This window comes from Eutrigla gurnardus, assembly GCF_963514095.1.
Source record: "Eutrigla gurnardus genome assembly, chromosome: 3".
Lineage (NCBI taxonomy): Eukaryota > Metazoa > Chordata > Actinopteri > Perciformes > Triglidae > Eutrigla > Eutrigla gurnardus.
The window spans coordinates 8992046-9018454 of record NC_139917.1 but is presented as its reverse complement, the minus strand read 5'-3'; the positions used below and the strand labels follow the sequence as shown (position 1 = coordinate 9018454).

The window sequence follows — 26409 nt, the reverse complement described above, 5'->3', positions numbered from 1 at the left end:
GAGGGGGGTCGGCTAGCTAGCCATTTATGTTTCTCATACGCGCTAGCTTGAAAGTGACGGACGGAATTCTTTGCAGTCTTTGTGATATTTACTTCAGGAGTAGGCCGACCACTTGAAATTATAGCTTTCTTTTCCTCAAAAGGTCTCCGCGAAAACGGCACTGAACGCAAAGCCTGAATATAATTAATATTTTCAGTCATGTTGACCAGGCTACACAATGAATGAACCACTGACAGTTTCCCGCTGAACAATTCAAACAAGTCATTTTTGCGCATGCGCGTTGGCAGATAAGCTGCTTCACTGACAGCTTTTTTGCCATTCAAAATGCTCATCTACAGTAAACACAGCCTTTAGCAGTAACTGTACTAGTCGGTCACAGTGCGCATGCGCGAAACAAGCTGTCAGCTTTCCAGCTTTTCGCAAGCAAAACGGGACAGATTAGGCACGGATTTAAGACCAAAACAGTAAAACTAAGGTATTGTATAATTGAACACACTGCCACATTAATATTTTCAATTATTTTTATTGAAGGGCTTGGGCATGCACTGCATTTATAGCTTATTATGACCGCTCGCCCATGGTCTACGGGGTGAATGCGGTCCATGCTCCAGCCGAGATTTTATAAAATAAGAAGAAGTTCTTTGAATGCTAATAAAGCCCGAGTTCACTTTGCTGTAACCACCGCCTCGCTGTCCAGTCATTCGGCTGTTAACCCGGACCACGGGAGGCAAGTTACCTGCCACGAGCCGAGTTAGCAAGAATATTAGCTCACTCCCAACTACGGTTCGGAGAGAGGAGCTGTAAAGGTGACACTTGCTAATAATTATAAATAGACCAATACAACTGCCAGGCCAATGTATTAGCTATAACACATATATTCAGTAAGTGTACATGTGTCGGAAATAAATAATACAAGATTGGAGTACAGAAATGTCAAACCAGGTTTAAGGCCATGTAGACGGTTGTCATCCCTACATAGTTTGTCCACTAGAGAGCACTGACAAATTATGTTTTCATCTGTTCAATGTCCCACTTGGAATTTGTTACATAAAAAAACGTATGCATGTGTATCAAGAGTATTTTTATGTGTTCATGTAAACATATCTTCTTCTTCTTTTCTTCTTCTTCTTCTTCTTCTTCTTCTTCTTCTTCTTCTTCTTCTTCTTCTTCTTCTTCAGTATTGGCCTCTAAATGTCAGTATTGGTCATCCATCCATCATCTACCACTTATCCTGTATTCAGGGTCGCAGGGGGGCTGGAGCCGATCCCAGCTGTCATTGGGCGAAGGCGGGGTACACCCTGGACAGGACGCCAGTCTATCACAGGGCCGACATGTAGAGACAAACAACCATTCACGCTCACATTCACACCTACACGGGCAGAACATGCAAACTCCCTCACTGCAGCTTAACATCTTTAGGCCACTAGGATGTAGATAAGAAGGGCCGTGACAACAAAAAGGAGTGCAGGTCTCCACTAGGTGTGCCTGGAGCGACAGATACACTCTCATTTTAAACTATGCAGGTGTCTTTGTTCAGGCGTCCTTAGGTCTGTGTCATTGCAGGGATGGACGACCTTCTGGCTTGGATTACCCAAACTCTTCCCGGATGCAAGAAAAAAAATGCCCTAGAAGTGGAGTTTGACACACATTCACATTTCGATCTCTGAGCCAGTCAACCTTTCAGTGGATCGACAGGTTTGTTTCGGGATAGAAAGGTCTGGCTGTTGACTATTTGGTTGTCAGAATTGACCGTTTCAGTGTGACAGGTGTTTCGGTTTAACCAGTGACCGTGGTCATGATTTGAGCAACTTTGAAGAACTGAGAGCCACTGGCTGTTTACGACATCCGATAATATCGTCAGAAGTATATAGCGACTTGCATGCTTGTAATTTCTAGCTGGTGTAACGTTAGAGACTTGGTTTCTCCACAAAGTTAATGTATATACTGCATCTGGCCACTAAATATTGAGTAACTTGCTGATAGATTCTACCGACTCACTCACTCAATTAACGCTTTGCTAAGCCCCGCCCCCACTGCTAACTGCTCCATTATCGGGATATCGTCACAGCTTACTTGAGAAAAGTTGTCTGTCTATTATGGTAGAGAAGTCAAAAACATAAAAATACAAAAATACATTTTATTTTTATATCCATTATTATTCAGCAGCTAGCATAGCATAGAAGTGCTACTGAATGGTGTGTTGACTCACTCTGCTAATGTAAGCTCCACCGACTTTTATGTAGAAACATAACATTTTAGAAACGTATATCTCCTCCAACCTTTCCAACTAACCAGTATCATGTTGACACAACCTTTAACCATAGCCCTTTTTACTCTGCCTTTTCTTTGCAGGAGTATCACTCCTTTTTTCCGCAATGTTGTGTAAAAAGTGCAGGGACAGAATGGGGTGTCAGAATGAAGGTCAATGAAGGTCTTCTCAGAGGCGTATCAGGTACGTAACGAGGCGGGACGACCTTAGTGTGAATGGGGTGAGCCGGAGAGCTGCAGGGTGATGTTTTTAAAGATGTGTTATGAGCGCGACCCACCACCGGGGGATTTAAAACGCTCAGAATGTTGATCAGAAGAAGCAGCAGGTTGCTCTCGCAAGGCCGCCATTGTGTCGTCAACATGCTGTATATGATGCACGACAACTTCGCTTGCACTTTAAGAGTCGTACAAATGTGCACGACGAGCAAATGAAAGTCAACTCTCACTTTTTTTATACGTCACACCACCGCTGTTGTGTTACACTTCACGCTCTCTCTCCGAGATGCATGTGTAATAAAGACACCTGTGTGGCGATATGTGATAAGAAACGCTTCATGACTAATCCACAAAACCAGCCTGGAAATGGAACAAAATCTGAAATGATTGCATGAGTCTATGGAGCTGAGCTGCATAATAGTCCGACCCTGGTTACAACGATATGATTGGCCAGCCAGAGTTAGAAGGTGGGACTTAGTGAAGGGTGACTTGTTTGTGTGGCGTTCTTGATCTTTGGTGGTTACTGCCCTTGCATACCCATGACAAGCTATTGTACTTGCACCTTACTTCTGTTGTCCAACAACTGAAACTCCACAAGGACCTTTAAATGCAACTACAAATGTTGGCAGGTGTATGGTTCATCATTAGATGCCAGATATGTGGAACAGCTGTGAGATTCCTGAGGCAACCAAAGCTGCACAGATCAGTCTAAATATCTGGATCACCATGGAAGGGAAATCAAAGTCTCTCAGTTCTTCTGTGCAAAGTACTGTAAATCCATTTAGAGCTGGTAAAACATGTGACTTTACTCTCAGACATCCCATATCCTGTTACCACAGTGCCAGTATCTCTGTGGGGCATTCGAGGTGCTAGATTTGTGGTGAAAATAGTCACAAAATGAATAAGCCAACAGCTTTAATAAAACCTTTTATTGTGTTTTTCAAAGTCTGGTTGCCAGACAAAACTTACAAAAGTCATCATTCAGTTTCTACCACACATGAATACATTTCTGTGCAATTCTGAGTTTACACGGATAATCCTGTCACCTATTCTGAAGTAAAGCAAAACGACAACAGAATCAGAGTAAGAGGAGACAACAACATAAATACCTGACTAGGTAGAGGGGCAAAGTAACTATATACACAACAGCTTGAGTCACAAAAAATACATTAATACGTTTATTAACCAGACAAAACCAACCGTTTGCTGCGTCGATTCTCCCAATCAGTCAGAAGTCCAGTTGTTATGCAGAGATATATTTACAGATACTGTATGTGTTCAATGCACAAAATTTGATTTCCGAACAAAAACTAAAAGGAAATCATGAACTTTCAAATGCAGAAAAATGGTTTAAATTCCTTAACTGTTCAGCTAGAGCTGGAATTGATTACATTTGTGCACTGAGGTTCACAGAAGGAGCCAAAGCGCCCATAAATGTCTTTCGCTCGAACAGCAAAATGGTAAGTGGAGCCAGACTGGAACTGGGTGAGCGTACAGGCCATAGGCAATGGCAGGGCGTTCACCTCCCCAATCTTCTTCCAGTGCTGCTGTGCTGCGCTGCTGTTTGAGTTGTCTTGATGGAAGGCATAGAGGTGATAGCTGTCTACAGCTGCACAGGTCCGGTCAGTTTCTGCAACGCACCAGGACAGCACTATACCGGTCTGACTTGGCACCAGCTTTAGCTGAGGCTGCTGAGGAAGTGAGGACCGCTCAGCCTCGGGGGGCATGCGTGACGGTGTGGGTGCAGGGGGCAGAGGGGGCAGTACCACGCTGGAGCTCCGGGTCGGAGTAGTAGTAGTTACAGTGCGGGATTTCATTGGAGAATCCTTAAAAAAAGACAAAACTATCGTCATGAGTTGTTCCTTGATTAAAATAATATAATTATGACCTCTAATTCATAAATAATGTAAAAATGTAAATAATATAAAAAAAGCACCCAAAAATCTTTCATATGGAAAGTTGGTCTAGACTCTCACATGCTGAGATACACAAGTTACCCAAGACATAATAGATTTATAATATTGACATGGTTATAGAATTGGAAAACTTTGTGCAAAATATGTAATGTGCAGTTCTAAATCCTCACCAGTGGGGGGCGGTGGAGTACTGCCAACTGAGGATGACTGGAAGAGTTCTGATTGCTTTGCGGGGACGACCTTGCTCCCACACCTGAGGGCAGAGGACATATTTGGCATTTTACATCAAAGTTATACATGTGATCACTTTAATCATGTGGTTTTCTATTTAGATCTAAACAACAATTTAATCATAATAGTGCCCAATGAATGAAGGGTGAAGTGGAGAACACTGGTTTATGCATTAGTCACACTATCACACACATGTACATATCCCCCTTTCGTGTCCTTTATAAACTGTAAGGTGTTGGTCTTACTGTTGGTAATGCTGACAGCTGGAGTAGGTCGCTGGGTAGGAGAGGGAGCCGCGACCGTGGCGTTCTTCACTCCTGTCACTGGAGAACATGGAAGAACAGCGTTAGACTAAGGGTTGCTTTTCATTACACTGTGTTTCACAAATTGTGACAAAAATTCATTTCACTGTATGTAAAGGTGCCGTTTAAGCTTACCCTGTACATCATCATCGTCCTCGGTGAGATCGATGACGGAGCCTTTGGGTCGTGCCGTTCCAGCTGCTTTGGCTGGAGTGGATCCTGTAGCTTGGTTGTCTGAGAAAAAGAGCAAAAAAAATCAACGTTGAGAAAACTTCAAAAGAATAGAAAGCCAGCAACACTGCAATGCCTCATTGGCAGACAAAGACAATGGAAGGATTAGGCAACACAAGTTACCATTGAGATGACTTACATCTCTTAATAATGAAACTTCTACCCCACCTGTCTTTGATGTCAGAGATGTCCCTTGTGGTGGTCCTGGAGCGGTGGAACCTGTTGCTGCCGGTCCAGAGGTTGCAGGCGAAGAGGCTGAAGACATGGCTCCTGCTACAGACACAGACTGAGCCGGCGTCCTGGCTGTGGTGATGGAAACCCCTGCGTTGGGTGTCGTTATCCCCCCAGCGCCACCCTGGTACACAGCACGGGCAAGAGAGATTTGGGCAGAGGTCATCTGGCCAGTGGAGGCCTGGAGGGCTGGGACAGTGGCTACAGCCGACATGGAGGCTGGGGAAGTGGCAGTAGAGGGAGCAGGCTTGAGTATAAACGTGGCGGTGGGAGTAGTGGTTTTGGCCTTGCTGAGTGAGCTAGCTGCAGTCAGAGAAGAGACAGGGATGTTGACCAGTGTTCCTGCCTGGCCATTAGTCATTGATAAAGGCAGCTGGATGAGGAGTGGCTGGCCCGCGGCCATTATGCTGCTCCCGGAGGCCGTCTTCAGCAGCAGGGTGCCGGTGTGACTCTGAGTTGTGATGCCAGTGGCCAAGTTGGAGCCAGCATTAGAGGTGGTGGTGATCAGCTGGAGGATGGGGGCCTGTGAAACCATGGTAGTGGAAGTGGGTGTATGGACCAGACCAGAAGCTGACAGGGGTGGATTCACTGTGGGAAAATAGGAAAAATGGCTTGTTTCAGAATGTGACATGACAATTTTCAAATAAGCTGCATTATTGCTAAATAATCAATAATCAGTCAAATGTTTTCCTTCAACTACTGTTTTTTGCAACCATGACTCAAACAACAGTGGACAGTGATGGGGACTATTTTCAGCCACAGATTTAAAAGGCTAGTGAGTATCTACGGCAACAGGAAAGTGTATGTATGAACTGACTCCTACTAAACTACGGTGCATGGGTTAGATGTCCCTCCATCTTTGACTATACAGTCAAAACATGTCAGAAGAATCAATTCACTGTTGGTTTTGGTTGCACTGTGGAAGGAAACTACAGCATCCAGACACAACCACAGGGACACATGGAGAACATGCAAACGCCACTTGCAAAGAATCGTGACAAAGATTTAAAATCTTTTTGGGACGTGACACTGCCACCATTGTGCATCTGGTTATTCTATATCTTTATATAAAAAGGAAAACAACAACACAACATCCACCATAAAGGAAAACCAGATACTCACCACCTGTGCTGGACGAAGAAACAGTTGCTGGAATCTGCTTAAGCTCCATGGTAGTACGGACTGGCCTGTTCAGAAAGATTGCTCATGCTTAGAGCTGTTGATAGCCACACAAGGAAGACGACTGAATGTTGTAACGTGATGACATTTCATTTTATTCACTTTCATACATATTTACGTCATATCTGAACAAGTTGTGGAGAAACTCCACCTTAAAACTCAAGTACATATCTGACAGCATTTATCAGTATGTACTAGTATAGTGTACTAGTATAGTTCAGCGTTTTTGAGAGGGATGCCGAGGGAGTCATCTCCATTTCAACATGAAATCAATTTTAATGAACACTGAACAAGAATCTAAATGCAGTGAGAATGATATTTAGACAAACTGATTTGATAATTTCAATGATGCATGGTGACAATTGTCCCAGTATGCTTCTGTTCTCATAACTTAAGACTGTCAAGATGATGGAGCAGTTCTCTGATCATATTCCTGAAAAAATTCCGGTCTTCTCTTCACGCGCAGTATTTCATTGATAACGTCACGGACCTCTCTCCAGCTGTCGCAACATAGTACAGGGAATCGACGCTCAATGTACATCCTCATTGTCCTCCTCAAGTTCGCGGGCAGTGCCTCCTTCCCCATTAATCCAACATAATTGACCTTTGCCACCCAGTCACAGTAGACATCATATGGGACCAGGTAGCGGAATAGATACGATGCATAGCGGTCGGCTCTGGGATTCCCGGAGCTTCTCTTGCAGTTGTGGTACAGTCCTTTCTCCAAGTGAGAAGTGATTGTGCGGAGTTTAATGTCTGCTCTGCATTTTCCTTCATTGTATTCTGCCAGCTTCTTCGCCATAGCAATATTACGCGACAAATCTTTGGCGTCTTCCTCCACCATTTCCTCTTCTTCCTTCTCCTTCTTGACAGACAGTGCAGGAGTCTTACCAACAGAGGGCGCCACTCCCACTCTGGGCACCTTAGGCTGCGGCTCTACTGTCTGCCGACGGAGCACGCTGTTGGGAGGAGAGGTGCAGTTTTAACTACACTCTGCACTGCCTGAGGAAACTGCTTCACATTGTAGAACGTCACAAGACTCAGGACCTGGACCCAGGCAGGGTTACTTTGCAGGTGCAAAACACAGACTAAGTGTGTTTGTTTATTCCAAACCAGTCTTAAGAACTATTTGGAAGTTAAGTGTTTAAAAAAAGTTGATCCCGAAAACCCGAACAGGGGACATGGAATCTTGGTTTCCAAAACGGTATGGATTTGGAGGATTCTTTAATCTGTCCATTAGTTTTAAATTCAGTCTTTGGTTATTACAGATAGCAACCCGGGACAATGTCAACTAGTCACGCTGGGAACGGCTCCGTGTGTAGTACTGGCTTCAGTCCGGTATTGTCACGTTCATACAAAGGCCAATTACATTCACACAAAATACCAAAGTGCACAGACTGCTGTATGATTGAAAAATAACACAATAATGCTGTGACTTTTGATGAATCAAAATATTTGGGATGAAATGGTCTGGCAAACGTGAGCTTGACAACAAAAAAAATCACTTCCAAAAAGCCCTGAGCCATTCCTTTCTAAACTGATAGGTTAACATATATGGTTTGGCTGACAGGGATTAAGAGGACAAATTGCTCTGTGAGTAGAGACACTTACCGTTGAACTAGAGGGCTGTTTACTACAGTGGCGGTCTTGGCGGCGGCAGCAGTAGCGGCGGCAGCAGCACTAGCGGCGGCAGCAGCAGCAGTGACAGCAGCAAGGGCCTGTGGAAATCAGACCGCATGCTGTCAGAACATTTTCAGACAAAATCACTTGCAAACCAGGCACAAACACTTTAGGATGTAATGAGAAAAAAAAGTTTATTACCTCCTGTTTCCTTTTGTTCTCAGACGCCTGATTGGCCTCTCCAAACTTTTTTGTTAGTCGGTTTATCTTGGCCTAAACGAACGGTGGAGAGAAAGGGACTTTAGTGAGCCAACTGTGGGGAGTGAGCTGAGTGAATCAGCATCTTGCAGTGCTGCATGTGATCTCCTTACAAGAGAATTTACTACACATAACACTGCTACCGACTACTTACTTGGAGTGTGGAAATGGCGGTTTGGTGTTTAGTGGCACAGTCGATCTTCTCCACTCTGTCCTTCAGCTCTTGGAAATCTTTGTCAAAAATGGTCAGCTCCAGGGCCCTCAACCGTTCATCAACCAGCTGTTGCACAATCTGCAACAGAATACCAAGTAAATAGGTAAAAAGGTAAGACTAAGTAAGGAAATATCCATTGGCTTCAAAGCAGTGTTCAGTAGGCTTGGACTTGTACCAACCTTTTCAAGTTTATGGTGACTGCCAGCTTTTGCAGTAAATTTCAGTTCCAGTTGTGCCTCCAACTCCTCTCGCTCCACCTTGGCCCTCTTCCCCTCCCGTTTTATGGTTTGTCCCTCTTTGTCGAAACCCTCTGATAAAGTGCGCTTCAGTCCCGAAGTGGAGCCCTTCTCCTCTTGCACTACTTGGGAAACAAGGACAAACACTGACTAGTACCCTAGGTGTGCCATTCATTGCCCTCAATGTTGCATGTAAAATGCACGTTCCGTCACTAATCTGTTTTCAGGTCAGTCTCATTCCCCTCTGTTGAAGCTGGACGAAACATTCGTAACAGATTTCTCAAACAACTCAAGTTCATTTTAAGGATTTCTTGAGTCTAACTACGTGTTCATGTTAACTGTCATGTCTTATTATATACTTATACACAATTTCATCTTTGTCATGGAAAACCGGTTAGCGGAACGGCATACGATCTTTAAACTAAACCACTAGATGTGTATCTATCAGAAGGCCTTGCGAAGGTACATTTTCTGGCTTCAAAGTGCTAGCACTTAGGTCTGCCTTATTCTTATTCTTGCATGTACTTGCCATTTAATAGAAAATGGAAGTGTTGCTAATGTCCTTCCCAAGTGAATCATTAAACTTACAGATTTGCAAAATATGAGCTTCCGTTGTAGCATCTTAAAGTGAGGCTTCATTTTACAAGCCAAAGTTAATTTACAGGTCACGTGGAGTGACTGGTAAGTTGAGTCACAGTCGGTGGAATCAAGTTTCGTCAAGTCTGTGTGAGATCACTTGGCCATCTTGGTTTAGGATCGGAGACTACAAATCTTTGACAGAAAGCCATTTTGATACAAGTGTGGGCATAGAGTTTAAAAGGTCATGGCAACAAAAGAGGTAGTTTGGGTATGATTGGCATGTCAAAAAAAACTAACACAGCCAACAACTGCAAACAGAGTCTGTGTAACAACTTTGAACCACAACATTTCCATAGCTTTCCATTGTGGGTCTAGAACTAAAGACCAGAAAATTCTGCATTAATACCACATTGAATGACATATCCAATAGTACTGCTGTTGGTTAACTTAATGTCCACCCTCTCATACCTGTATTAGATGGTGGAGTGGAAGATGGCCGAGAAGGCTTTTTTATCTGTCCAACTTCAGCTTTTTCCTTTTTGGTGGAGTCCACCTCCATCTTTCCCCCATTGGCTGATCCTTTCTTCACACCCTTCTCTTCTTTTATGTCCTCCTCTTTGATTTCTTGTTCTTGTTTGAGGTCGTTGGAAGAAGAAGCTGGATGAGACGAGGAAGGACAAGGAAGGGAGGAATCCGAAGTGGTGGATTTGGGGCTGGGAGGCTTCTCGTCTTTTAGGTTGGCTGTGGAGGCCCCAGAGTCCTTGGCCTTTGTAGTGTCACTGTCTGTATCCATTGGTTCTGTGCTGTCAGATAATGCAGGTGGTACAGGCGAACATGAAGCCAAACCCTTAACAGAATTCTTTGACAAATCCACATTTGGGTCCTCTTTCGTAGTCTGGTCCTCCTGATAAACAGCACAATTAAAAATTAGTCAGTTAAAAGGTTTTTGGACTCACACACTGGCAGTCTAAACAAATCCAATATGAAGCCATATGTTATACATAATTTCTCAATGCATTTACCTCTTTCTTTGTCACCTCCGGGGTCACCTCAGGGACTTTTCCCTGTTTTTCCTTGGATTCTGCTGATGCAGGTGTAACGGACTCCTTTGATGGGTCCGACAACAAACCTTCCTCCTCCTCTTCCTCCTCCTCCATCTTTTTCAGTTCAAAGTTTAGAGAGTGGAATGGCGATGTGGGAGAAGCAGTAGGAGTGTCTTCCTTTGCTTTTGGGCTTTGAGAAGAGGCTGGGGAAGGGGACAGATTGAGGGACAGGAAAGGAGCAGGAGAAGCAGGCGACGTGGCTTGAGGGGAGTTTGAGTCCGAGATGCTGTTTTGCTCCCTGTCCCCAGCCTTTGGTCCATCCTCTTTGTGTGTGCCATTCAGCATTGGTGGCGGAGAGGTGTCAGACATACCTGGAGTCGCTGTCAACAAAGTGTTGTGGAGACTCTCTAGTTGCTGTCGATCGCTGATCTTCATAGTTTTCCTAGCACGGAAAATCTTCTTCTTCTCCTCGGTCACAACAACTTCCATTGCTGCCTGCGGAGTGACAAGGAGAGATAAGACGCTATCAGAGGGCAGGATGAAGCTGGGAAAGATCTACCGAACCCTAGTGTAAGAGCAAGCAGCAAAGTCTCGTCCACTTATGAACCTGTCCTGGACTTTACGCACTGCATGGTGAAGAAAATGGCTGCAGAGTTTGAGAGCAAACACTAGAGGTCACTGTAGAGCCCCATGTCTTTCTTGTTTATTCGTTTCTAGAAGGTTCTTCTTTCACAGAGATATGCACATCAAACTGTTTGGTTCCCCACCAGCCCGTTTCTTTACTAAAATTTGACTGAGTATTCAAGCCAAATCAGACAGATCCTTACTGCACGATTACACATTGACATATCTGTCCTACAGTGGCAACAATCAAGCTGCAGCTCAGTAAGCCAGACTTTTTCACGTCACTCAGAAAAGCTTTAACTGCTCTGACATATTCCCCTTGCCTTCATTTTCTGATTAACCTATAGATTTCATGTTTACCAAAGCCCCGATCGAGAGAACAGAAATGACATTGAAGTTTACAGCAGCAACCCAACCTTCCTCCCATCCCCCCACCCTCTTATTGGTTCAATCCTCAGCAAATCAGAATGGCCATATCAAGGCTGTGCTGGCAGCAGTAAAGAGGTTATGCAAAAACTGAAGGATTTTCCGTACATGGGTCTGATTGTTGCAAACATTGTAGTGTTGAGGCTAGTTGTCTTATTTTATATGTATTCATTTCATGTGTATTCATTTTGTAAGCACACTTGTGTGATGATTTCAAATGTAACAATCTCATTTTACATTCATTAGCAAACAATAAATGGGTAAGTATGGGTAGCTCACCTTCACCCCGAAAGGTTCTCGGTCATGGATTTACCACAGAATTCGCCACAGAGTTCTTCGACAACCTGAGGGAAAGATATTTTTTAAGTTAATTTTATATAACTGCTTCAAACTAGAATGTATGAAATCCACAGACCATGCAAACGAAAGTGTAACTCTAAATTAAGCTCCTCTGAATTGAGCAGTCTATCTCCATCCCTTGAGCTGTAACTGAGCTCTTGGCTTCAAAAGTAGATATTTATTTTTGGGGTCACTTGGACATTCACCACACTAGAGGTCTCATTATGTTGATTAGAATTAAGTGTGACTATTAAGGATTGACTGACCACCCACATGATCCCTGAGAATGTTGTTACATCTTACATGTTACAACAGGATACTTTCCCCCCAGAATCTTATAAAAAGACAAAGAACGAAGAAAAAGATGGTTTGCCAGAACAACGAACAGAGAGAGATATGTTAACAGAGCTCTAACGTTCTAACAAAAAAGAAGGCGTATTCAAATGGTAGAAGTTGAATGTTGTGAAATATCTCTCTCGGTTTCAGTGCAGGATCAGAACACAAAGCCAGTTATCTTTGAAGTAACTTTTAAAATTGTATTTGGTGAGAGCAATAAGCTGCTTCAGTTTTCCACTGGAAGGCTGGTTAGCTTTACCGTTACTGCATTGCTGGCCTGCAAGACTGCAGCTGACAGAGGCAGCTAAAAATGCCTCGATCTCCAACATTTTCTATTTGGAGTGTTTTTGCAACATGTCACATGTGCGAAGGCAACTTTACTAAGGAGACTAATCTGTTCTTTTCACTGTAAAGCTGATGGACAATTCCTAGTCTTCTTTCAAATCAGCAAACATTCTGCCTGCAATGATAATAATCTCCTGATTGTAAAAACAAGTGAGAAGATAGATGGGCATAATTGCTTTCAATGTACCTGGAGAAAAGCAGCATAACAAACAAACAATTAATATTAATAAAGAGCGCGGTACAAGTTGGGGGCACGATCACTGGTACCTCACATTCCAATGTTATTGCACACTGCGCAGAGCATAACGCCCCCTCCCCCTCCCCCGTCCTACGGCCTCATTTACTGCGCCTGGATTCAGTGGAGAAACTCAAAATGGCCGTCAGCTCTGCTGTTTGCTGCCAGACTGAGCTCTCGGTAGCTAGCTGAACTGGATTCTCTATCAGAGATATTAGGTTGCAGCACCACACTGCTCAAGAACAATTTTGTGTTCAGCCTGATGCTTCAGAAAGTAGGCAAAGTAAACAAAATGTAGACTACACAAATGTCATTACATTTACAAACTTGTAACATAAGCCAAAATTAAACATTAGTCAAATGTTAATTTTTCCCTTGTCCAACCCATCAGTTCCTATAATAATTTATATAGCTAATCCTAGCCATTTTTTATTGCACTGGCCATCGTGTTTCATTTATAGACAGTTATGGTTTAAGTCGTGTTTTTTTATGGTTTACATTTTTTGTCCAGTAACTATAATAACACTGTGGTAAGAATTAGAGCTCATTCTTTGTCAGCCCATATTTAGAAATGGGGCTATCTGCATCTACTTCAGTGAGTACCACTGCTGAATGTGACTCGGAGAAGTGCAGAAAACAATCATTACACGTGTCCGCAGAGTCTGCACAGGCTGGGTGTGGCATTTACTGCGCACCTCAAGTTAGGTCATCACATGCTACATATATTTAAAAGAAAAACGCCTACTTCACTCACTAAACAGCATAGATACGCATAGATTCAGACATGTCAACTCACAGGTAAGGTTGATAAACTGAGGAATTTTAACCTCCTTGTCGTATTCCTAGCCCAGACAACCTGATGTCTCAGATTAGAAAGTGCATGAGTCTGAACTTACACTCATGTATCTTCTGTCAAATGTATCTCATGCAGGATTGCGTGTAACTGGAGACAACAGTCCGACATGCTCAGATATCGATGCAAAGAAGAGAGGGATTATGCAACCTCCAGCAGATTTTAATAATTAATTTAAAATCTGTAAATTATTTCTTGACTAGATTGTGTTTATTGTTAAGTCTTTGATAACAATGCTACAAGGAGAGATGTCAACCACCTTCTCTGGGTTTTGATAGCTACGTCTCAATCAAGTTGCAACATCATTGCTCTTTGTTTCAGAACTTCGCCTGTGCAATCCACTGTTTCAACACCAGGTGACGAGCCAATGACTTGCTGGTCAAACATCACAATGTCGTAGTAACTCTGTCAAACTCGACATACAAGTCCCTCTCCTTCCAAATAAGCATTTGCCTCCATGACACCAAGCAAAAGAACTTGGCACTCCCACCTCCAAATTCATAGAAAAATCATGTCTCCCTTTCAGGATAAAGTATCACATCTTTGGTTTGGAAGATGCAGCCATATTCAACAGTATGCCATTTTGCCAACATGATTCAAAGCAAATGACATGTACCTGGATGGTAAACCTGCCAAAAGACGTTGGACTCCACGGAACAGCATCCAGACTGTGATACATGTTTTACATGTATAGGTATCATTATCTCTGATACCAGTTATTCCTTAAGTCCCTGGTTGACCAACCAGACTGGTAGAAAGGAATTCACTCTGTAATGGATCGGTATCTGACATATAACTACCAATCTATTTCCAAACCTCTGTTTCTCGTATCCTGCTGTGCTCAGGCTACACCAGCTTTCAAAAATACGTCAATGTGCTCCATATAAACACTGGAACATATTCCTCAACAGACTGCATATGAGTGAACAGCGTTGCGACATGAACAAATACACAGCAACAAGCAAGATCAATGAAAGTGTTCACAATGACAGTGTGTCAGCAACCGCAGCTGTGAGTAAAGCCTACTTTAGGCTAAAATAAAAAATTCAAGCACCACTTTGCAGGTGTGCTAGGACATGTTTGAAAAATGTATAAAGGCTTCTAAAATTAAGAGAAGATGCCAAAATCCTGTCCAAATCTTCCTGCCAAAACAGGATATAGCATATAGCATATAGCACTCCATGGATATAGACACAATACCATATGACCCAAGATGCGACCCTATAAAAAAAATGATTTTATGTGCAGCCAGACAGACCTTTGTAAAGAGAAAACGAAATAACTAAATAATAAATTAATGACCAACTTAATCATTGTTAGCGATGAACCCCACAGCTACAAATGTATCAGCAGCGATAACTACGTATCGTACCGTCACTTGTGTGTAGGGACACAGAACATGCATGGCTCAAGTTAACTTTCGTTACTAAGCCCAAAGATGTTAAGAAGTTCAACCAGGAACAACCATGTTTAAAACGTACGCGTAGATCGGCTGTCGCGCACAGTGTTGCAGGGAACACAGCGTCTCTACCGATCTCAGCGACATGAGTGAAATTTGACAGCAAACTCCCTGACATGGAAAGAAAGTCTGCAATTAAAGTTTCCTGTTAAAGAAATAAAACAAAAAACACAACCGACAAGCAGAAATATGACTTCTTTAACTAGCATAGCACCCTCTACCTGTATCCAAAGCTAACCTTCAGAAGAGTGAGAAGCTGCAATGACCAACACTGAGTTAGATTTAAATGACAGAGAGAAATACTTAATATGCTTTAAAAACAAGAGAAATATCAACCTTTAGCAGGAATTGTAGGCTTGAGGCCTTCCACGTATTTGTTGATTGTGGGAGCAGGCTGAGAGGCCAGCAGGAGAACATAAAAGAAAGAAGGAGGGGCTCACTTAGGACTAGTCCATCTTGTTCCTTGCAGGGGTATGTACTATAAAGGATGTGCAGCCTTCTTCAGCCTATAATGGGTATTTAATCAGCCCTTTAAAAGGGAAAGTCAGTGCAAAGCTCCTGACACAGCAGTCTGCCATAATGCACAAGAAAAGACACAAAAACTAGAATTCATGTTTTCTCTCTCTCTCTGATGACAGTGCTTGACATATTTGCAGGTAGTAAAAAGACAAATCAAATCATTTGTCTGTAACATTTTAGAGTAAAGCGTGGTTATTGTCAATACCAGCCCTAGCTAGCAGCGCAGAGACAGAGGGGAAGTACACGGCACAGACTGTTGCTTAGCAACACCCATCCCCCAACTCTAGCACAAACTAGTCCACAGTATGGAAATCTTCAGCCTGCACGGACTCAACCATTCTGACAAATGGCAGGGGGGTGGACTCTCCTCTCTCAAATACCACTAAAGGCAAAGAAAGGTTAAAGATACAAAAAAAGGTCAAGGACAATACTGTAGACATACTACTGGAGTGTATTTCTTGACCTTTATTGTTTTTTGGGTATGTTGAGGATTCACCACTTACCAGGTTAAAATGTAAAAATGTATTAAATTCATAGTTTTTATGCTGTTTTAAGATGGCTTCTGGTGCTACAGTAGTTTATTTAGACCATAGTCAAACAAAGGCAGAATGAGAAACTATGACAATGTTGTAAATAAACTCTGTCTGTGATATGTGTCTTCCCTCCCCCAGCCTCTGAATCTTTGACCGTTTTGATCTGAACTGCATGTAGCATTGTCACTTGAGGTAGTATGCGCAATAAACCGAGCTCTCGCTGCCGCTGATCATGTTAGCCTCAGCCAACTACTATCCCTCTAATGACTGACCAATGTGGACTAGAGCTTACACAGGATGTAACATGATCTCACATATCAACTCTCTTATAGACCATGCTAAAGGCTAACAAGATTCTGCTCTTTAACTGCAGAAATAAAATAAAAAACCTTTTGAGGAGGCTAAATAATGTTAGTAGATCCTTTGTCTGACAGGAGCTTGGTTATTAGGACTTGATAGAACGCATTGGACAGCATTACATCACACTTAACACTATCTCACTTTAACAAGTTTGAACTCATTTATTGTAAACCCTGGAAATGCTAAGGATCCCACTCTGGCTGTGATGGATCTTTTTTTCCAATGGCTTCAAAACCACTGTATCTGGGCAGTTTCCATCAAGAACTGAGGGAAATCAGTGGCATTGATGGTTTTGCAGTTTGCCTTAATGTTCAGTAAGTTAAAACAGCACAAAACTGCATGCTCTTTTATCTTCCTGGACCATCCCGCTACACATCCTAGCTCCTTATATGTATATATATATGTGTATATACACATACGCACACACCACACCGTTATGTATGCACCGCTTGAAGACCCATCTGTGGTAACAATGATTACGCAAAGAGTAAAAACTTCTCACATACAAAACAAATACAGCCACTTTAACATGACAAAGCAGCAAAACATGCACTTAAATGAGGGCCTAGCTAGCCGCGCAGAGCAAGCGCTAAATTGCACACCCACAGCACACTCAACCTAGAGGCAGCTGCACCCACCCTCCCCCGTCTCTCTCACTCACACACTCTCTCTCTCTCTCTCTCTCTCTCTCTCTCTCTCTCTCTGTCTGTCTGTCAGCCTCTCCAAGCCAAACATGGGGCTGAACCATTCTGATCCGGGGAGGTAATGGGGGTGGGGCGTTCAAAACAAAAGAGCTAAAAGGATCACATATTCAAGTAATCGAACAAAGTGCAGTCACAGATTTTCTAAAGGAGTGTCATTACCTTTATTCATAAGTAAAATACGACCACTGTTTTGTTTTAGCTGATTGTTCTATGTTATTCCTGAAAACAAGTCCATATGAGCCAATTTTTTTTCACTTTCCACTTTTTTCATAAACATGAAAATAACTACTTCTCATGGTTAACCACAATGACTGCATCGCAGATTGAAAGTTTATCTCAGTAAAACAGCACTATAGTATTTCTTTTGCTAACATTCTTCATTTACAATCAAGAAATGACGCTTGTTTAGCCACACAGTCTCATGCTAGCTGCGCACAGGAAAATGGAGCACAGCTTGACACACTCAAGAGCTTCTATCCGCCCAGCCTCCCCCACAGCAGGGAGGGCCGCTGTTAAGCAGACTGAACCATTCCAGCATGGGGGTGCTTCTTTACTCAAGAGGAACAAAGAACATCAACCTACAAACAATATAAAAAAATATACTCTGTGCATTATTACTTCTCTAATGTAAGTTTTACAAGTGGATTTTCACAAAACAATTTATTTAATTTTGTGATTTGACTGAGACTCAAAACTGAGAAATATATTGTTGATCGTGAGGAAGAATGAAGAAATGTTATTAATAATTCATTACAATAAACTTTAATTTGCAACCTTAAATGGTTGTCATGAGAGAGTAAATAAATCCTTGCTGTGCGTTCTTTGACCAGGCCCCCTTTCTGCTACTGCAGAAACACAAAATGGCCACCAGCGCTGCTGCGACCAGCATGCTGAGTACAGGCTTGAGCAGCTCCTATAACAAACTCCGCCTCCGGAAAAAAAAAAAAAAAAAAAAAAAAGGTACAGTATCTGCAGCCATCTCAATACTCATTCGTGGCTCTTGGGGGAAAACTGAAGAAGAAACATACTTCCAAAGCAGCAAATGTGATTCTATGATTTCAAATAATGTTATTGTTGTATGTCAGAGAACCACATGTCTTGTGCTCACTGTTCAGTAACATCCAAAGCTGTGACTGATGAGTTAACTACATCAATTAGTTACATTTCTCACCTGGCATAGTTCTGATCTATACTGCTAAATATTTTATGAGCCTAGGTATATATAACTGGGCAATAAGATAATGCCTTTTCTCTTTCCGGCTAAAGTTAGTGCTTCAACTGAGAGTAAACCTGACAGTCGGCCAGAGATGCTGTTGGTCTTCATTTTAAAATGTTAAGTTATCTAATATTAGATATTTTCTATGGAGGCTAAATACCGAGTGGAAACAAAGATGTCAGCCAGTGAGAGCTGAGCCTGCATTCCAACATTACTGCGCACTGTGCGCAGTCTTCCCTTCCCCCTCCCCTTACTGCCTGCATCTGGATTCACTGAAACTCAAAATGGCCACCTGGTCTGCTGTGCGCACCCACACAGAGTCCTTCGGGCCTGCTATATCTAGCACAACAATCTCATCCTGTTGCGGCAGCGCCACGTCATTAAAAGTGATACCTACGTGCATAATTCTCACCAGGACATTTTATTTCATTTGAATGGACCTACTAGAATATTTAGCTAAATGAAACAAAGGGCAATGTTAGACTTTTCTCCTAAACTATTTGCTGTGAAATTGCTGTTTGTATTTCCTATTTGGAACATCGAATTACTATTATTAGTATTATGCTGACTTATTGTACATTAATTGTTCTTCTGTTACTCCAGACATGCTCAAAAACACTGACACTCCCTTGCTAATATAGTCTATGATCACAATCAGAAAACGTGTCAGGTGAAAATGTCCTCTCACCCAAAGCATGCAGGGAGAGGCTCCGGTCACCAGAGTGAAGAGGTATAGAAAGTGTTTGGAGGGATGCCCTTCAAAGTGAAATCCCACAAGCAGTACATGTCGTTTAAAACGGTTAGCCTAAATGAATAAATAAATACAGTGTGGTTATGGTATCAACCACACTTTTCAGGGCTGTACACAGGAAGATACTTAGTTTGTTAAGAGGAAAATGTATTCAAGTAGACAAACATGAACTTATACAGGAATTTAACTGTGATAATACTTCCTGATATGTCAGCAAGCGCCGGCAGCACAGGCTGTCTGAGTCTGTAGCATAACCATCAACGACTAGCACACATACAAACAAAGTGAATTGCCTGAAAACTGAATCCAATATGCGTCATTCACCACCTGCCGATTTCCCATATGATCATTGTTTTATTTTTGCTGCTACTCGACAAGCAGGAAACCAGACGGAGCAAAGACTTGTGGGTTCTTTCCTGTGACATTCCTTTATGTATGACTATTTCAGGGCTGCAGAGTGCGACCATTTTTGTGCGCACATGCGACCAAAAATCAGTTAAGTGCTAAAGTTACTAAAAAAGTTCCTTGGTCGCACCGGTACGCCTAACATTAAGCTGGTCTGTTTATGTGTGTAGCGAGCACCAGCATAAGCGAAGAAGAAATACCAGTCTGAGCCAATCAGAGGCAGAGTAGCTACGAGAAGCCTTAATATACTACGAGTTTAACTGTAGCTAACCTGCTCCTCCTTGTGCGACAACAATGAAGAGAACTGTACAGAACAGACAGGACATCATCGGCGAGTTAACCGCTTCACCACCTGTGTCCCCTCGCACCGGAAGATGCTGGTCCCATGTCGCAAAGTGAGCGGTCCGGTCGGTCGTAGTTTTGAGAACCAGTCGTTTTATTTGGTCTCCAGTTCACCGACATTATGCATTTACTGCAAAGAGTACGAGCAGTGCCTGGCTGGGAATGCTGCTTTTACTATTGAGCATCGTCGTTCAGAATTGAAGCGTTAAAAAAGCACCAGAAACACAACCGGTACCGTAACAGACAGGTAGGTCCGCCTCCCCTTCCCTCCTCGTAGCATTTCAGCGAGTCAGAAATAATTACATTTAACACTGCTTATAATATCACAAGAAGAGCAGTTTAAGTTTTTTGTTTTTAAACAATTGAGGTTATTTTGCATTGATATTTAAATAAAAAAACTGACTTTATAGTAATTTACAGCATATGTTAAGAAATTACCAGTTTCTATGGGAACTGTAAAGAAAAGGCGTAAAACGGGTATGATTGCTGTGCCCAAAGGCGCAGTGAAAAATTTTGGGTGCACCTAAATTATGTGGTGGTGCACCTAAATGAAAAAGTAAGGTGCACCAGTGCGACCAATGTAATAATTAAGTCTGGAGCCCTGCTATTTGCATCCAGCTTTCAATCCATTCATGTTGGGTATTCCTTAAACTGGTTAAATAGTTTCAAATATTATCTTCAACATGTTAGTTGGAATTAGTTAACCGTTTGCCTTTGATGTAGGCCACTGTTAGATTCTGTGAAAATCGAATGTTTTTTTCAGTAGAAAAATGACAAATGGGTTAAGTAAACATGCCCAAATATTGCTGGCAAAGAAAAGTTACTCTCAAAAGATGGTTAACCTGTTCAACAATAGTGTGATAGTGTACACGTGATTTCTTGTCGGGTTTCCTTTTCTTTTGAATATGTGGAGACTAGCAAGAGTTGGGCAGATGGAAAAGAGGGAAGAAAAATAGGTTGGGGGTGGGGGTGGGCAGAACCAGGAGTTTCCGTGTGAATCAAGAAAGCACATGGTGAATCTTTAGCCATGCTCTGCTGAGGGAGGCTCCTGTCATGGCTACAAAAAAAGCCAATGAATGTTGATTGGCATACCACAGAATAAACAAGCTACAACACATAAGTGACCTAGGTTCCCTGAAGACATAGTAATAATAATACTTTTGGTGAATTGCATAACTGTAATATCTGCATGTAGTAGCTCCCTCCTTTTCCTGGTAACAGTCTGAAAACCTAAAGACAATCTTTGGAGTAGCTACAGTTTAAATCAGATCCCATAGGCTATAGCTAGCACCACGCAGTCAGAGCTGAAGTCCACAGCCTGATACAGAGCGCCAACACCCCTCCCCCACACCAGCAGTCAGCTCCCGTCTGGAGTTCTAAAGCCAAGCATGGACTAAACCAATGCAGCAGAAGGGTGTTCTCACTAACAAGGGAGGGAGCTAGAGAGGTTAATGACAAATCCCTAAACAATTCCACCACTGTAGCTCACGTTCAAAACTGAATTAGCCTACGTTGAAACAGGAAAACAGTTTTGGTGAATTTAAGTTCTCCTAACATTTCCTAAGCTTAAGGATTTGAATTAGTCAACAAGCTAGCTACTCGACACTTTCCCCACCCCCACTCCTTTCCCTTTGATAGATTGCTTGCAGTGAATGCTACAGCACAAAATGGCTGCTGCTGCTGTACGCAGTAACAGTAGAAAGAATCCCTTTTATCATGAAAATGTCTGCCTTTATATGACTCCATGTATTTAAAAATACTGCTCCTTCTCTCCCTGCTGGTTAGTTCTCTTGAGGTTTTAGATTTTTTTTTTTTTATCTGCAAGGAGTAACATACTTTATTCTTGAATCTTGTATTAGTTCATTTCTATCATATTATTTGATGGGACTATCATGTTCTACACAAATTAGTTGTCATTATTAACAAATATATACGTTCTTAATAACTTCAAACTGACATTTTAGTTACATTTGTAACCTTTTTGGCAATTGCGTTTACTATTTCATTTGTTAGCTAGGCTCAGGGCTCCAGACTGCGACCAAATGGTCACATTTTGCGACTTAAATCTGTGACAGTGCGAGTACATTTTTAATCTACTTGCGCATGCGCGACCAGTAAATTTGCTGTTTTTTGTTTTGTTTTTTATATTTTTTGTTGCTGACAAACTTACAGCCCACTAGTTGGCGGTAATGCAAAAATGAGCTGGTTTGCCAACCGACATTAACTCCAAAAGAAGAAGAAAGGAGACGGCTGGCCAATGTGCGTGAGAGCGGGGGGGCGAATGACCACTGTGATAGGCTAATATGTGAAAAGAGGCGGTTCTTTGGGGTTATCGCGCGAATCCACAGATTTCACATACCGGCATCAAAACAATGGACAATGGCGGCGAAGCGGACTATCAGCTCGTACTTTCTACCCAGTTGTGTTAAACATAATGTTCCGGAGGACACAAACGTCGAGAATGAGTCCGACTCAGACTGTGAGGAGACGGTCGTGGCGAAAAAAGCCAGGAAATTCAGCTTTCGCGACGAGTGGCTCCGCGAGTTCAGCTGGCTGAGGTATTTCAGGCAGACAGATTCAATGAACTGCAAATTCTGCTGTCGATACCCACAACATGCGGGAACAGTCGATTTCGGTGTGCGCTCCTAAATTTTCTGCTTGCGCCCCTAAAATTTTAAGTTAGGGGCCACTGTGCTCCTAGTGAAAAATGCTAGTCTGGAGCCCTGCAGGCTACAATTTGATTTGACCCTCCAAAAGTTTAGCTCATGACCTTCTGTAGCTCTGTGCAGAGCAAAGGTTGCAGAATGATTGATGGATGGATGTCAGCATGTTATTGGTCAGTACTTGCTGATGTTGTCATTTTATTTTCCAGGAAGAATATTGGATTTTTAATAAAAAATATGACAGAATGTTTTAGTTTTTAGGAACCTTGTGTACTATGAATCAACAAAGTGGGCTAATGGCAACTAGCACAATTAACCTTAATATACACACTGAGATATTAATGGGATGCCAAACGATGACTCTTCTTACTTTCTGACCAGAGCGGATACTGGGGACATATTTTCACCTGCATTTAAAACATGATTTGGGTAGGACAAAAGAATGCCTACCAAGACCTGTTCATCACCATTAACTATATTGGGTGACAGCAAACTGGGTGTGACCAGGTGGCAACTAGGGTTGGTCACCGGTCCGGTACAGTGTACAGGGCTAAACCGGTTTGATTGATGCAAGCGGGGTGGAAGTGCCCTAATGTGCATTCTATCTGCTGGCCAGCAGAGGGAGACTCCTCTCGTTGCAAAAAGAAGTCTGATGACATGGAAGTCCATGATAAAATGACCCTACTTCTGGTGGAGGTAGTCACAGAGGCAAAACGTGGTGAGTCAGCCCCTTTGTGAATGGAGTGAGCCGGGAATCCGGAACAGAAGGTTACGTATTGATGTTGCTGTACAACATCAGGAGAATTCACTCCTCTTTACATCTGATGCAGCCTCATACAGAGACTTGTCATACCCCACCTGGATGACTGCAATGCATCCCAGGTCATCCCTGGTCTGAGCGACGCATAGGGCCAGATTGCTGCCGCCCATCTGCAGTTCAACCACCTCAATTTTCCCACACCACTCCAATTCTCTGTTCATAACACTGGCACTGCTGCAGATTACATCCAGTTTATACTCCTGTGCTAGCCTACAGGGTAGAAGGGAACTGCCCCTTCCTACTTCAAAAGCATGTTTGAACCCTGCAGTCTGGTACGCAGTTTAATACTATGGTGTTGGCTTACAGGAAGTGAAAGGAACTGTTTCTTCCTACTTCCAAACCACGTTTGAACCCTTCAGTCCGGCATGACAATTGCATTCCTCTGCACCTTTGTACAGGTCAGAGGCACCTTGTCTTTTTAGCTTTCCGTAGTGTGGTACTGTAGGAAAACAAGTCCCATCGCTTTTTGAGAATTTTGGCATTGACATCAGTGTTTCCAGGAGCATGACAAAGCAAAAAAAAAAAGTCAGGTGGGTTGCCGACATGGCCAAAAACTGCAGCACACTGAGGGAAGTCTGCACTGGTCAACGGTCACACCAGGAATAGGGGGCTCCTTCACTTCCTGCTGCAGGGAGGGAGGTCGCAGTGAGCACTAAGCCACAGTCCCAGGAAGCGGCAAAGTTTTTCCGATAGGTGTTGTAAAAGTGGTTGGACCCACGAGTGACTTTCACTTTACGAGTTGAACTAGTGCCTGTCGCCACGCAACCCACCCATTGACATGTGTGAAATAGTTTGGTTTATTCTAAAACTGTGGTTGGACAAAGCAACATTTGGCGGGCTGCCACAGTCTAGGTAATTTATAAATTTAGTGATTCTGTCTATTCTTCTGACTTTCAATCTTAACTGTGTCCCAAATCATTTTTACTATTGTCATTATTTAAGTAAAGACGTATTGTAATTGACATGTTGGGAAATATCCTGTGATAGGACTGGTCAATATATTGAATATACTCGATATATCGCGGCTTGTAGTCTGTGCGATGTAGAAAATGACTATATCGTGAAACTCAAGTATACGTTGTCACGCATTTGCTTTTAGCCGCGGACATTTAACTCCAGGCTTCTCACACTCTCTCGTTTCTCCCTCTCACAGAGAGACAAACAAGCGCACCTAGTTACAAACATCAGTATGTCGTGCGTACAACGTCACACGCCCTCACGCAGCAGAGAAATAGCGGCAGCAGGTGCTAACGGTAACACATGGAGGAGGACAAATTAACTCAGAAGAAAAACAGCACAGGATCCATCCTCTGGCGGTGCAGGGGTCGACAATATAAATGGCCCAGTGGCCCGGACGTACTTTTAAAACCTACCAGGCCACTAGATTGCTCCAAGCACTGGCCCGGTGGGGCCATGGAAAAATGTTCACACCAGCCGCCGAAGCACCGCGAATAGCCGCGGAATGGACCCCGCTTCCTTTCGGAGCCCTTGTTAACTGATAGTGTAGTTAAGATCAGACGTGAAGCACCCTGATCTCGCCGTGCAGCGATCGTTTCAGCATCTATTTTGTGCACGAGCCGCGAGCGATCGCGTCAATTCTGGCAAGAAGTCACACAAAGAAACACGAGAAAATCCGGTCAATTTTCAAAATAAAATACTGCGATTGACAAATGCGATCATATTTGTGTATCCAAACAGAGTAGAGATATGAAAACAAACAAACAAACAAAATGAAAAAAATAGCTCTGAATCAACAACAGCTGAGCAGAAGGGCTTGTCGAACGTCGTGGAGAAATACACATCTGCTCTGCGCAAGGGGGCAGCGCTCGCTTGCTGCTGCTGACTGTTGACACGGAGTTTCTGTTCCCCGACATCAGTAATGTTTCTAAAACCCCCAGTACCCGGCCAAACACCGGGCAAAAAAACAAAAAGAAAAGAAAGGCACCAGAGGAGTTGAGAGAGAGTGACAGGAATTATGCAACAGGTGCACTTTAATTGTTGTTTTGAAATGTCATCTTAGTAACAACATGCACAAAAAGGCCCTTTATTTGTTTTAAAATATTGTAGTGACATTATGTACAAAAAATGCACTTTTATTTTGTGTTTTGAAATGCCATGTGTGTTACAGCATGCACAAAAGTGCACTAATTTCTTGTTTTGAAATGTTGTCTCGCAAAAAACGTGCACTTTCTGTTTTGAAATGACACATAATGTTTAATAAATACAGTTTTGTTAACTTTGACTTAGTTGCGATTTCCCCTTTTTTGCATGAAAGTTAAAAATTAGCATATATGAATGCAGTATGAACAAGAATGTTTTAATGTAGACATATAGAATCATCATACTGGTGTGATTGTATGCATCAAAGTATTAAATCAAGGCTAAGGCAAAATATCGAGATATATATAGTATATCGGGACATGGCCTAAAAATATTGTGGTATTAATAAAAGGCCATATCGCCCAGCCCTATCCTGTGATGTCTGAACATAATTTCCCAACAGAGACAAAGCTTATGCAACATTTGGCACATGGTTGGAAATTAATTACATGAAGGAAGAGAAGTGGGAAGAAATTTCTTTCAGGCTACCTCCACAGTAATACATTTTAAATCCCATTACTTTTTCATTACATTACCTTTAAGAATGATCAACATGTGTCCCTGTCTATGCCAAATCTGTTTTCAGAGAAAAGCCAAACAACTTCAGCCATTATAACCGTGCGACCACCAGGGGTTATTTCAACGTGGACAACAGTTAGAGGCGTACCTTGTTGTCTATGGTAGCAGCTGTTGTTACATTAAGCACTGTATATTGGCCCACCTGCCTACTTGCGCAGGAGGAAAGCTATTATTTGAGCGATTTGTGAGCGGCGAGTCATGGGGCATGATCACCCTGCCAGATAGTTATAAAATGCCGCTAAAACGTTGGTGTAAAACGCTCTTTTAAAACAAAGC

The 26409-nt window shown here is 42.6% G+C and overlaps 1 protein-coding gene across 3 annotated transcripts in view; it reads right to left on the bottom strand.

Moving 5' to 3' along the window:
• Window positions 1-3398: 3398 nt before the first annotated feature.
• The window catches only part of atf7ip (activating transcription factor 7 interacting protein), a 28883-nt gene continuing 5872 nt past the window's right edge, over window positions 3399-26409 (bottom strand). Inside the window, exons 1-14 of one of the 3 annotated variants that reach the window (XM_084005309.1) lie at window positions 15478-15503; window positions 11854-11918; window positions 10504-11019; window positions 9950-10385; window positions 8846-9027; window positions 8607-8744; window positions 8396-8467; window positions 8186-8292; window positions 6518-6582; window positions 5333-5983; window positions 5069-5167; window positions 4877-4954; window positions 4571-4653; window positions 3399-4310 (exon numbers count right to left, since the gene is read on the bottom strand). In XM_084005309.1, coding sequence (XP_083861435.1) covers window positions 3852-4310; window positions 4571-4653; window positions 4877-4954; window positions 5069-5167; window positions 5333-5983; window positions 6518-6582; window positions 8186-8292; window positions 8396-8467; window positions 8607-8744; window positions 8846-9027; window positions 9950-10385; window positions 10504-11013 — 2880 coding nt within the window. In that variant the 5' untranslated portion in view covers window positions 11014-11019; window positions 11854-11918; window positions 15478-15503 and the 3' untranslated portion in view covers window positions 3399-3851. Of the gene's footprint in view, window positions 4311-4570; window positions 4654-4876; window positions 4955-5068; window positions 5168-5332; window positions 5984-6517; window positions 6583-8185; window positions 8293-8395; window positions 8468-8606; window positions 8745-8845; window positions 9028-9949; window positions 10386-10503; window positions 11020-11853; window positions 11919-15477; window positions 15504-26409 lie in introns of those variants that run through there. The other 2 variants (XM_084005308.1, XM_084005310.1) reach the window with 2 other exon arrangements.